Source organism: Panthera leo, chromosome A2, assembly GCF_018350215.1.
Source record: "Panthera leo isolate Ple1 chromosome A2, P.leo_Ple1_pat1.1, whole genome shotgun sequence".
Lineage (NCBI taxonomy): Eukaryota > Metazoa > Chordata > Mammalia > Carnivora > Felidae > Panthera > Panthera leo.
Window position 1 is genome coordinate 50,396,800 of NC_056680.1, and position 12,626 is coordinate 50,409,425.

Genomic DNA, 12,626 nt, shown 5'->3' on the forward strand with positions numbered 1-12,626 from the left:
ATGTGAGCCAATAAATTCTCTTTTCTTAAGGATGTTTGGGTTGGATAGTCTGTCATGTGCCAACGAAGAGTCCTAAACAGATCGGCCCAGAAATGGATAGTCCAGCAAAGGACTGCTTTGTTGGCTAAGAAAGTGGACAAGCGGTGCCCTTTCTTTGCGCCTCTGTGGCACAAAGGCACTGTCCTATGAACCATTGTCACAGTGAATCGAAGTTAATTTCAGAATTCTGGAGTGATCATTTTGTGCAAATGGACTGTGAGCAGCTTGAGGGTAGGAACTGGGTCTCACCCACCTGTTTCCCCAGAAGCTAACTCGGGGCAAGATGCACACAAAGGTGCTTCCTACACTCTTGCTGAATGAATGAGAGGCTTCTGACTTGAGGCTCTCAAGTGAGCATGGTTGCTATGAGCGAGTGAACAGATTGTGGGGCGCATACAAAATTTAGACTGTCGTAAGGTTTCACAGTACTGGAGCCTGGAATTAGCAAAGGGCCAGCACTGAGTGCTGAGAGCTTAGGGTGGGAATAATGGATTCCCTGAGGCAGGCAGAAGACCTCATTCTCTTCTCTTCTGTAAAGAGGCGCCTGCATGAAGATCCACCAGAGGGTTCATCAGAAACGAAAGGCCCAGAGTGGTCCTTGACTGTGGCAGGCAGCAAGTTACCTTAACCATGAGATCCTACCGCCAACGCTGGCATAATGGCCATGCTTAATGACAGGCAGTATGATGATCTTGTAAAGAGAATGGCTTTGGAGTCAGACAGGGCTCCTTCACTTCCTTCTAACCTTGGGCAAGCCATCTAACTTCTTAGAGCCTCAATTCCCTCATCTGCAGAATGGGATTTAAGAAGGGTACTTACCTTCAATATAACTGTTTTGAGAATTTGATGAGAAAATGCACTTCTAGGGCTTTAATCTAGTGCCTGGGACAGAAATAAGTGATCAATAAACTTCACACACACACACACACACACACACAGGGAAAAAAAAATCCAAGGGGCAGTATCACGTGTATAGACACAAATGCTAAAATGGTCCATATGCCTTCACACAGGCACTCAGTATCCTGTGGCCTCTGTAGATGACAGCTCCTTCTCTCATTTCCCTCTGCTTTGACATTTCCAGTTTCTGCCTTCCCAGCGGGCATCCCACAGTTACCTTTTCCAATTAATTCTACAGGTGAATCAGTCCTTCTTGGAACGTTGGCCTTCACCTTGTTGGATCTGAGTTAAAGGATATCTCAGGGACGGCTCCTGGAGGCAGCACACAGTGTGGACTGGAGGGTAGAAACACCCCTCTGGGACCTCCCCAACCCCCCTCCCCCCCCCCCCCCCGTCCCGTGCCACCTCACCCTTTCAAAAAGTCACGGGAGCATGTTTGAGAAAAGTTAAGCTGTTTTATTTCACAGGATAGCTCCACGTCAAACCAGCAGGCACCATCAGAATACGCAACAGACACTCTATAGGACGGGCGTTTGGTTGTAAGGTAGAGAAACGATATCCGGAAGAGGGCAACACTTATCATCACATGGGGACAGGCAACCAGCAATTTCCTAGGGTTGTTTTCGGTTTGTTTTTTCCTGACACAGTTTGGGGAGGAAGGAAACCAAAGGAAACTAAATCGACCAGCCACTCTGAAGCAATCAGAACCAAATCTATTGCCAAACCGTGTAAACAGTCACACTGCCGGGAACTAGAGCCTGAGCAGAAACTCTAGCCAGAATCTACTTCCATCTAAGGAAGGCAAAGTGCACTCTGGTTGCTCTGGTTCAAGGAACAGCTTTGTTATTTGCCTGGGACAGTTCACACAGAAAGGAGGTGTCGGCAAGGGGCAGCGGTGGCCATTCGGCCAGTCCCAGAGGATGGGACAGCGGGACATTGGCAGATCAACCTCAGAGAAGCCGGGAGGAGTCCGACATGAGAGCAAAGTCCCTTCTCTCAGCTCCCCTGGGCAGCTTTGGGTATGTGGGGAATTCTCTACACGGCTGCTCAGAAGAGAGGAGACCCCAGAGAACCGGGGAAGTTGACATGAAACGTCAGCATTAGCTCTGCATAGCAGAAAATCAGCTAAGCAACACCTCGCTCACCCCTTCCTGCCTTTTCCTCCCCGCCCGTCCTCCCAAGCCCAACAGGGCCTCCCACCATGGTTGTGAGCCAGCCATTCTTCTTTCTGGGATTCTCAGGAGAATGAGGCATTTGCTCTAGTGTGGAACCATCTGGATGTGTGAAAAGTTAGGAATAGAAAGACTGAGAGGAAGAACCATTACATTAGTCCTTGTGGTTTTCCATCAGCCGTGTACATGTGCGGAGTGCCGAGTAACGACCAGGCCACGGGAAGTCTTCTGCGTTCATGCCTCCTGAATGAGAAAGAAATATACCCAACAAGGCACTCCAGGGGACTCCAACAGAGAAGCAAGCCCCACGTAAAGGCCCTTCCCCACACTGGCTCCCCTTTGTGTACCACAAACCAGTTCTGAAGTGTTTATAAGGCAGATCTCTGAACTGCTGGTTCCAGCCGGTGTAGCCAAACGATGGCTCCATTTCCCTGTGTCTCTTCCCACTCGGATTTCTTCGTTGAATAGACACCTTTCATCCCTTGGGAATCCGTTTCTCTCCTGCCCCTTGGCCTGGTGACCTCGGAGAAAAGACTCCCAAGTCTAATTCCCGAGCTTACAATTCCCTCCAGTTGTGCGCTCTGTCCGGGGTTCAAAAGGCGCTTCAAGGTGAGAAATCGTTAGCACTGAAAACAAGGAAAGGCAAGAATTTTTCATAGAATCCCACAGCTCAGAGCAGCTCTTGAAGAGGAAAGGGGAATAAAGGGAGAGAAGGAGAGTAGGGTAGGAAGCACGGCTTGTTCTCAATTTTATCGGAGAAAGGTCTTTAGTGGCGGCTGGGCCCCAAGGCCCAGGAAACTAGACCAGGAATGAATTGTCTTTGGTCAGTTTTAAATGAACATCTTGCTGGTTCATTCCTAAAATAGACTAAACATCGGTTACACATAAAGACAAAAGGCTTGACCTCAGGGTAAGTCAAAGGTTAAGAAAACAAATCATTCTGTGAAGAAGGAAAAAAAAAATGCCCGTTATCAACGAACTGATCAGTACAGCTCTCAGTAATGGCGATGAACAAGTAGGTAACCACCACTCCCCCTTGTACAATTGGTTATATTGAGGACTACTAACTAGGTTACTACATTTCCCCCACACTCACTGTACAGTTAGGTTTCTGGTATTTGTTTTTTACATTGATCTATCTACTAGGTGCAAAGATTTGGTGAGTGGCATTGGCTATAATTTAATTGTAGCCTTTTTAAAAAATTACAGTTTCACATTGTAACAGTTACTTTCCAGCATTTAAGCAAATACAGCAATATATAGTGTGGACTAACACAGGCAGGAGTCAGGAGGAGACTGCGATGCTCAGTGACTGTGGATGGGACGGGGTGTGCATGGAGGGTGGTGGAGACATGCATAGCGCCAGATGAGGAAGGAGTGGGGTCGTGGTGCAGGAAAGCATTTTTCCACTTGGTTCTGCGTCAAGGGTCAGATCTGGGGCTGGATGAGTGGGCTGTGAGCTTTCCTACATGTGAACTCATCAGCCAATTTCCCAATGGAAAACCAGGGACTTAAAAGAAAACCGCAAAGATTCTCGCCTTCAGGTAACTTGGTGAAAAGCAGACAGATCCATTTTCAGTAAGGAAAAACTCAATCTATAGGAATATCCACGTGGTCTGACTGGTGTTCTACAGATCAGGCAACACGCTCAACTCAGACTTTCGCTTCTCATCGGGTAGCCGTGTTGGATGATGTGACATTTTGCACAGGAGGTGACCACGTTTAAGGTCTGGGAGTATCTCTGGGGTAGAAATGGGAAGTCTTGTCTCCTGGCCGGAGAGCATAGCATCCGCCCAGGCAAGCACCCAACAGGGCCCTCACTCGCTGCCGTCTGTTAAATCTTGGGCAAGCCATAGCACATCCCAAGGCCTTGCTTTCCTTCCTAAGCTGTAAAATGGGGTTAGAGTCATCTGCTCAAAGGCAGAGGGGCTCCTAGCTGCTTCCGAGACTCTTTCATTTCCAGGAGCTAAGACAGAATCTGCGGTTTTAGGCAAAACAAGGATATTTATCACTGACCTCTCTGGCACTTTTTGTGCCCTTTCTTGACTCTTCCTTCCACTGGGTGTGCTCACTGCCAATGCTTCCGATGAGACAGAATGGCTTACCGCTCCTGCACGCTCAGGTTATCAGTGACTTACTAGATCCCTCCCCCTGGGGTGTATTTACCTTTTTATGGAGGACTAGAGGAGAGGGCAAAACTTAGTCTAATGGGGTGAAATGGTAATGAGAGAATTTCAAGCATCAGTGTGTGATTTTTCTGTAGGGCTGTGCTTCAGGGCTCTTATGAAATTACTAGGAAAATTCCACCGCCCGCTTCTCAAATGCCATTAGGAGGCTTCAGAAGGAAGATCCTGGATGGGTTTATCTAAAACACTTACCTTGCTAATGATAATAAAGGAGCAACCATGTTGGCACAGTGCTTTCTGGCTTCCAGAACTTGCTCACCTACATTTTATCTTTATTCCCTTCATTTTACGGAGCAGGAAACTGGGGCTCGGTGAGGTGAAGTGACATGCCCAAAGTCCCACAGTTCCTAAGAGGTGGAGGCTGGAACTCAAACACAGGACTTTTGACTCCAAACCACAGCCATGGAGATACACTCAGAGAAAGAGAGGGCGCTTGAGAACAGCAAGGAGGAGACCCTTGGCTTGAGGGGGTGAATAAAAGTGGTCCCCTTAGGATGTGATTCGCCTACGTCCCATCATCCAGAAACAGGCTGTCTCTGGAAAATGAAAAGATCAAAAGAGGAAGTAAAATGGAATGGAACAAGAGTGATCCAGAAGGCCTCTTCCCAGCTGAGAGGCAGAAGTCTAGCTCCTAATTCTTAAAAATCACTCACCTCAGTTCTATCACCATATTTTCAATTATATCCAATGTTCTGGAGGTGGTGGGGGGAGGGCGGGAGTGCAGGGGCTAGGAAGGGAAGGGAAGGTAGAGAGGAAAGCCATTTCATTTGCATGATGTCAACGGAAGTGTTCTCTAGGACAGAAAGTGCCAAGGATGGCCCCTCTTTGGCCCCTGCTGTGAGGTTCCTGCATTTCACGCAGGAGGGCACCAGCCAAAGTGGGTCGCGGACTGATTTTAAATTAAAATGATGTGACTGAAAGCCTCCTTGCCTGTTTAGTTCCAGATCTGACACAGTATAATTAGTAGAAAGAAGAAAAGAAAAAATTAAATATTTTGAAAATGGTATAAGTTAAACCTCTATAGTTACTTTATTCCTACAGCGTGTCTAGGCTTTGAAGTGTTCCACACCATTGTTTTTGTTTTGCCTTTTTCCCAACCACACAGAACACTGTGCTGCAATGGGGCTTAGGTTCTCACTATCCCCTTTTTCTACATACAAACACAAGGATGCTGTGGTCAGGGGCCTTCTCGCCAACGTCCTCCCGTGCCTTCGGGGGTACGGTTGGCCCTTGGCCTCCGGGTGGAAAGGCAGGGTCTCTGGGGTGGACGGGGGGGTTCTGTGAAGGGTTCCCCACCTCTAGGAGCAGCCTGCTTGGGGTGCTGCCTGCCCCACCCTTCTGTGAGGGGCAGACTGTTCTGGAAGGCCACGACTTCTGGAGACAGTGGGAGACTGTTTTTGTGTATTTTTCTGCAGGTTAGTGGTGTATTGCTTCATCCGCAGTCACTGAGGCCTCTAACTTCTCCCAGAAAGGTCCCTGCAAGTCCCACCAAGTAACTCAGCGGGAGGTGTTTGGTGGCATGGGTCTGAGGTAAATCTAAGTTTCATAAAAAGAAAAAGGAGATCCTATATACATTTAGTTGTGTGTCCAGATCTAGTATATGTATATAGATGCATAAATATATATATATACACACACCTACAGACATATACATACATGTATGTGTGTATATATGCACACATATATATACACACATATTTATGTATGTAGAGAGAATGTGGAGAGAATCATTTTCCAGTGACCATATGCGGGGAAGCCGTTTAACATTTTGCCCCAATCGTAGGAGATGCTCTAGTGGGGCCTCCTGCTCCTGCACCTGCACCCCTCTGGGCGCCTGCTTACACACGGGAGGTCTGCGGGATTCACATGGCTGAACGTGAGCTGCGGCCAGTGCCTGGGCCTCAGCTCTGCACAGACGCGCTTCCAGGCGGACCTTCTGGTCCCCACCCGACAAGAGCAGGGGCACTGGGAAGGCCACGGAAGTCACAGAGGCCGCCCTCAGCCACGGCGGGCCACGGTGGGCCCGGGCGGTGCCGCCCCGTCCTGGAGGTCACATGGTGCCCGACTTGTCCGCGGAGCTGTTGGGGAACATCTTCTCCGTGGGCGTGACGGCCGGGCTGCCCACGCCCGAGCTGCTGCTGCTGCTGGAGCGATGCTGGACCACCGGCCGCACGGGCCGCATGGGGGGCGGGCGCAGCTGGGCGCCGGCCAGACGGGCGGACAGCGCTGGCTTGAAGGTGGTCATCATCTCAGTGGACGAGCTGCTGCTGCGGCGCATGGCGGCATCGGGGTCGCGGATGACGATGGTGTGCAGGGGGCTGGCGGGCTCTGAGCTGATGGGGCCCGGTGGGTTTTTCAGGGGCTCCAGGGTGTCCAGCACCACATCTGGCGCCTGCTTGACCGTGTTCTGTCTCTCAAGCTCCCGCAACTCATGCAGAGCCGTGCTCATGGTCTTCTCGATGTCCTGGGGACAGAAGGAGCTTCTGGTCAGCACAGTCTGGAGGCCTAGGCTCCAATCGTTCCTCGACTGCTAATTAGCCTGTGGGCTGCTTAGGGAGGTATCCCCACCCGTGAACCTCATGGCTGGGACAGACAGGAAGTCTCCAGGGTGTCCTATGACCAACTGAGGGAATCCACGTGGGCATCACCTGCACACTTGCCTGCACAGGGACCTGCAATGAGGGCAGGTTGGCCTACTGGTTGAGAAGGCAGGCTCTGGAGTCAGACAGACTTGGGTTCGAATCCTGGCTCTGCCACTTCCTTGCCATGTGACTTTGGGCAAGTTACCGCAACTCTCTGAGCCTCAGAATTCTCATCTGTGAATATCGATCATAATAATATGACTTCAGGGTGTTGATGAGCATGTTGAATGATACAGCCCCTGTGAAGAGCTTGGCACAGTACCTGACATAGTCGGTGCTCACAAATAATAATGGCAGTAACAGTGGTAATGATAAAGCACCAGTCCAAGCTCTTTCCATTTGTACCTCATTTAATCCTCACACTTAGAGGGTAGAGCTACCCTTATGCTCATTTCACACATAAGAGAATGGGAGCTCATCCTGGGCAAGTAACTTGCCCAAGGTCACATTGCCAGCTAGTTGCACAGCCCAACTTTCAACCCAGACAGTGTGTCGCTAGAGCCTAGGCCTCTAACCATTATGGTTATTTTGAAAAAAAAAAATCTGTGGGGTGCCTGGGTGGCTCAATCAGTTAAGCATCTGACTTCAGCCCAGGTCATGATCTCACAGTTTGTGAGTTGGATCATGAGTTTGAACCCCGCGTCGGGCTCTGTGCTGACAGCCCGGAGCCTGGAGCCTGCTTCGGATTCTGTGTCTCCCCCTCTCTCTCTGCCCCTCCCCCAATCATGCTCTGTCTCTCTGTCTCTGTCTCTCTCTCTCTAAAAGATAAACTTAAAAAGATTACATTAAAAACAATTCTTGCCCGTAGAAAAATCCCTTGGAGGTTATATATCAGAATGTCCACAATGTTCACTCCAGAATAATGGAACTTTCTTCTCTGTATTATAATCAGAAAAGTTTGCTTTCAAAAATATAAATTTTAAAAAGCAACAAAACCCCTCATCGTCCTACGTAATTCCTGGGGATGCTGTAATATTAAGAGCTCATCAGTAGGAGAGCACTTTGAATGACAGACAGCCATTAAGGCACCTCCATTCCACCTTCCCAAGGCCTCTGTTCCTCCTTGAGCCAGGAGGGGGTGCTGCAGTAGGACGTCAGCATTCAACCCAGGAGCCCTGTGCTAGGGTAAAGGGCCTGTAATTTTTTAGTGAAAAGACTCCTCTGCCACTTGCTTGCTGTGCAACCCCAGACAAGCCTCAGGCCCTCTGTACCATACTTTGCTTCTCTGTTGAAAGCCCCTACATTTGCTGTGAAGATGGGATGAGATAATGGATGTGATGGAGCTTTGTTAACTGCCAGGCAGTGGATTTTTAAACTCCCTTTAGCCAGAGTCCTTGGCTCACACAGGTGTTACAGGGATGCCTCCACACCAAAACAGGCACAAGGAGCTGCTGAGGCTGAGCTAGGCCAGAGCCCAACCAACCCAGCTACTGAAGGGACATGAGGGGATGTTGCTTCAAACCGCTGCTACAAGGCATGCTGCACAATGTCTGGTGAGGCAAACCCAGGAAAACTGCAAGTCTTGTCATACTGATGGCCTTGGTGCTTGGAGATGTCCTGCTGGCTCCTCTCTGCAGTCACGCCCTCTTTTTACCCTCTCTCCTCCCCCGGCCCACAGGCGGCCTCCTGCTTGCCCTGGGCCCACACAAAAGGCTCCAATCTGGCACAGGCAGGGTCCCAGCCTATCCTGTTTGCTTTGTTAACAGACTATGGTTGTCTGGTTAATGGCTAATAGTAGCTTTTATGCTTCCTCATGACATTTTATCCCTTGCCCAGAACACAAGCTACTTTAAGAAGAGGCTTTATGTGCCTTTATCCAAAAAGATTAGCTGTGGGGGGCCTTCTATATGAGGGGAGAAATGGCAATCCTCTCCCCACCTTTGCTATACCCCAGCCTGGCAGTGATATCACAGGCTTTCCACAGCCCATACTGTTTAAATGAAGCTCCCTATAGATTTCACTGCTATTCCTGCTCTACTCCAGCATGAACTGAAACATAAAACTTTAAAACACAAAATGTAATCATCACCCCTCTCTACCATCCATCCCCACCACCATTCTCCCCTGGCAGAATGTGAGCCAGAAAGACAGAAAGCTCAGAGAAAGATCAGCTGAGTAGTTTAGGCATGAGCCTTGCATTAGTCTGAGAGGTGATACGGCAATCTGCAGAGTGGGGCTGCAGAAAGGCCCTAGGGGAAGACGGACAGCGGGGGACAGGGCCTGGGTCCATTTTAGGTCACCACTGTACTCTCAGTGCCTAGCACAGTGACCGTCACACAATAATGTTTCTCAATAAAGGAATGAATGAATGAACAGATGAATGAATGAATGAATGAATGAACAGATGAATGAATAACTCAACTGTGCCATCTTGTGGAGACGCCTGTCATTACCACATCCCTCTCCTCTGGCCTGCCCCCAGGGCAGGAATCCCCCACTCCAGCCATGGAGACTGGAGGTCTTCAGTTTTTACAGGATCCCTAGCTAGCTGTATCCATCCAGCTTCCCAGCCCATGGGGAGGCCAGCTTGCTATCTCTCTTGTGTTCTGGCTTAACCCTGAGCCTAATGCGAAGGGCAAAAGGGGCTCCCCAGTCCGCAGGCCCCCACCCGGCCGCCCCTCTAGGGTTCTCAGCTGGCCCAGCCTGCCTTCCCGCTGGCCCTTACTTCTGCCAGGGCCTCAGCCTCCAGGGACTTGTGGTCCCCCAGGCTGCTGTGCCTGGTGGAGCCGCATGTCGACCTCATCGAGTGCCCTTCGGAGAGAGCCTTCTTGTCAGGGTAGTTGATGCTGCCGGCACTCCCAAATGTCGCCATCCTCCGCTTCTCGGGGCTCTCGATCCTCCCCCGGGTGAGGGGGATTTTGTGGGGGCTGCTGGGGCAGGCGGCAGCCCGGGGCGGCGTGTCTATGCTGGGGCCCAGGCCCCGGGGCGGGCTGTGTGTGTCGCCCCCGCTTCGGCGCCTGGGGATGGCCGCTCCATCAGATCGTAACCGCACTCTGCAAAGGAGCCAGGGGGCAGGGGCATGGGGCAGAGGTCAACCCTGGCAAGTCTCAGAACAGGCCAGCTAACCCCAGGCCACACACTACACACTAGTCTAGGGAGCAGGTATAGTAAAGCCTCATTCAGCCAGACTCAATTGTGCAATGAAAGCACTGGCTGAGCGTGTAACTTAGTGGCAAGGGGCAGGTTTAAAATGCACAAAATGAAGGAATCGGAAGCATTCTGCTTCCAAACTGCAGACGGTGGTGCTACTAATTACACAATGAATCTTGTCTACACGTGTAGCCAAGGCCAGGAGAATTTCAACCTGGGAACGCTTTGGTGATGGTTAGTTGGGCTCATGATATGTTCTTAAGTGGTTCAGACATTTCCATGATTCTGAAGGGCTTCTTAATTGGTCTGAAGCATTGAGGCTTGACTGTACCAAAAAGTCACCAGCTCCCTGCAAGCACAGGAGGGGTCCCTGGGAACTGAACACAGTCCGGTATTGTTATCCACCCCCAATCTCCCCAGCAAAGGGCTATTTCTATGAGGCTTTTCCAGATCTTGGAAAACTAGTCATTCAGGAGTAAAAACTGCATCGCTGGACATGCCTTCCACACATGTGGCCACCTTTCACTCTTTAGGGAGGCTCTGGTGGGTGAAAAGAGGACTAGAGTGTCTATCAGGAGGGCTGGCTTTGTCATGGGTTTTCCTGTGTAGTCTTTCAGACCCATTTTATTAATCTGGTAAATAGGCACAATACTCCTTGCCCACCTTCCAAGGAGGCTTGGTGGATGTGGGAGCACTCTAAAGATAAGAGGCTCCACCCACAGGTGATTTGGCTACATCCTATGTAGGTCAACAAAGATTGGAAAGCACTGGTGAGGGGAGGGGAGGCTGGAAGTGATGAGGGGGTGGGGAGGAAGGCCAGAGTGTTGGAATGGTCTCTGACCAGAGGACCAAGTTCAATGTGGTCAGCAGCACTTCATATCCCAGAGCCACCAGCCAAGCTAAGCACTGCCTGTGGGTACCCCAACAGGACCAAAGCATAGGTGTTTGAGAGGAGGAATACTGAGAAAGAAAGAACCAGAAGAAAGTAGGGAAGGGAGGGAGAGGGAGAGGGAGGCAGGAGAAGATATGGCCCTCCTAGAAGTCCAGGAACCATGGCTTTGTCTTCTATCTACCCCACTTCCACTTTCCCCCCAATTCCATTACCTAGCACAGTGCCTGAGCCATTTGCTGAACTGAATAGAATATGCTTTAAAAGGAGGCAGAGACTTCTGCTGAAATAAATTCATAAACATATGTTCCTACTGCAACGGTATCTCTGGCTCTATCTGCAAGTACCCATATGTGTGAGCTGATCCCACGACCTCTCCACCAAAACACGAAGAATATGACATTCTGAGAATCTGATTAAGAAAGCAGTGAGAAACTGTCAGCTTCTCTTTTCTTCTTGTTTAATTTTTTTGGAAACAACCACAATCTTCGGACTATCCCTGCATGTGGAAGGACATGTACAGCTCCTTGCCGGGCAGAAAGGTCATGTGACACAGCCCAGCCCACACACGGGGGAAGGAAGAAATTGGCAAATGTGCTCCCCACCAAATAAGTGGGTGGCCTCAAGTGTCAATTTCCCCCACCGCATGAGTGGGTTTGAGTTTTCTGTTTGTGTAGTGCACTTCAGGGAGTACGTGCGCTTTAAATTTTTAAATATAACAACTTAGGTCTTCAACAGAAAGTAGGGAGGAGGTGCAAGAACCAGAGAGAGGTAGGAAAAATACTTGCCAATTTAAAACTCTCTCTTTCTCGCATCATTACTATTTTACATAAAAAGCACTGATTTGCCAATACATGTCTCTTCTCCTCTTTCTCCAACCCCCAACTGCAAGCTGGACCATTTTACACCTGGCATTCTTGGGCCAGTTCCAGCCAGCACCACCGCTCCCCCCTCCCCCTGCCCAAGGTGTGCCTGATATCACATCTTGCAGGCAACAAGGGGCCTCCCTCTCTCCCCGCTGCCCCCTTGCCTCTCCCAAAACAGACACAGCATGGCATTATCAGGAAAGAATGAACCTGCGTTTCCTACCGGCCCATCACCCCCCCAAAGCCGTAATCCGAGATGTGCTCCGTGGGCGACTGGAGGTCGTTTTTGGAGGAGGCCTTGTCATCCAGCAGCGGCCCACTGCTGGCTTCACTGTCAGCCTTTTGGCTCAGGCTGTCGGAGAAGGCATCGTCCCTGGGGAGAAGGACACATGTGAATTGGGAGTGCTTTGCTCCAGAGAACCCAGGATGTGTAAGGCACCTGTCTGAAGGGTGGATCCACACACACCTTGAGGTCAACTTGTGCCCATTCTCGGGATGAGCCATTTCCCACTGTGTACCTGAGCATCACACACACCCACCAGCACACTCCCAGTCACCTTCTCGGCACGGAGATGCCCCTCTGCCCCAGGCCCACCTTCTCCTCCCCCCTCCTCTGGGTTTTTCTCTCCCAGGCTGCTCCAGGCTGGGACAAGCTAAATGCTGGAGGGAGTGCTGGCCTAATGGGGGAGGAGCCTGCAAGCTAAGCACTGGGAGCTGCGTGTCCACAGGCTCTCTGAGAAGCAGTTTGGGGCTAAGCAAGGGAGGAGGAAAAGTGCCTCCATCCCTCAGCTCCCGACTCAGGGCTTTGGATAATTGTGGGGTGGCTTGAAGTTGCTGGGGAG

The 12,626-nt window shown here is 50.4% G+C and overlaps 1 protein-coding gene across 4 annotated transcripts in view; it reads right to left on the reverse strand.

Annotated features, from left to right (window-relative positions):
• Positions 1–1,398: 1,398 nt before the first annotated feature.
• SRGAP3 (SLIT-ROBO Rho GTPase activating protein 3) overlaps positions 1,399–12,626 on the reverse strand; it is a 262,281-nt gene continuing 251,053 nt past the window's right edge. For 3 of the 4 annotated variants that reach the window (XM_042910102.1, XM_042910078.1, XM_042910093.1), the window contains 3 exons: positions 12,008–12,157; positions 9,605–9,932; positions 1,399–6,761 (listed from right to left, as the gene is read on the reverse strand). In XM_042910102.1, the coding sequence (XP_042766036.1) occupies positions 6,348–6,761; positions 9,605–9,932; positions 12,008–12,157 (892 nt within the window). In that variant the 3' untranslated portion in view covers positions 1,399–6,347. The remainder of the gene's footprint in view (positions 6,762–9,604; positions 9,933–12,007; positions 12,158–12,626) is intronic. The other variant, XM_042910083.1, reaches the window with a different exon arrangement.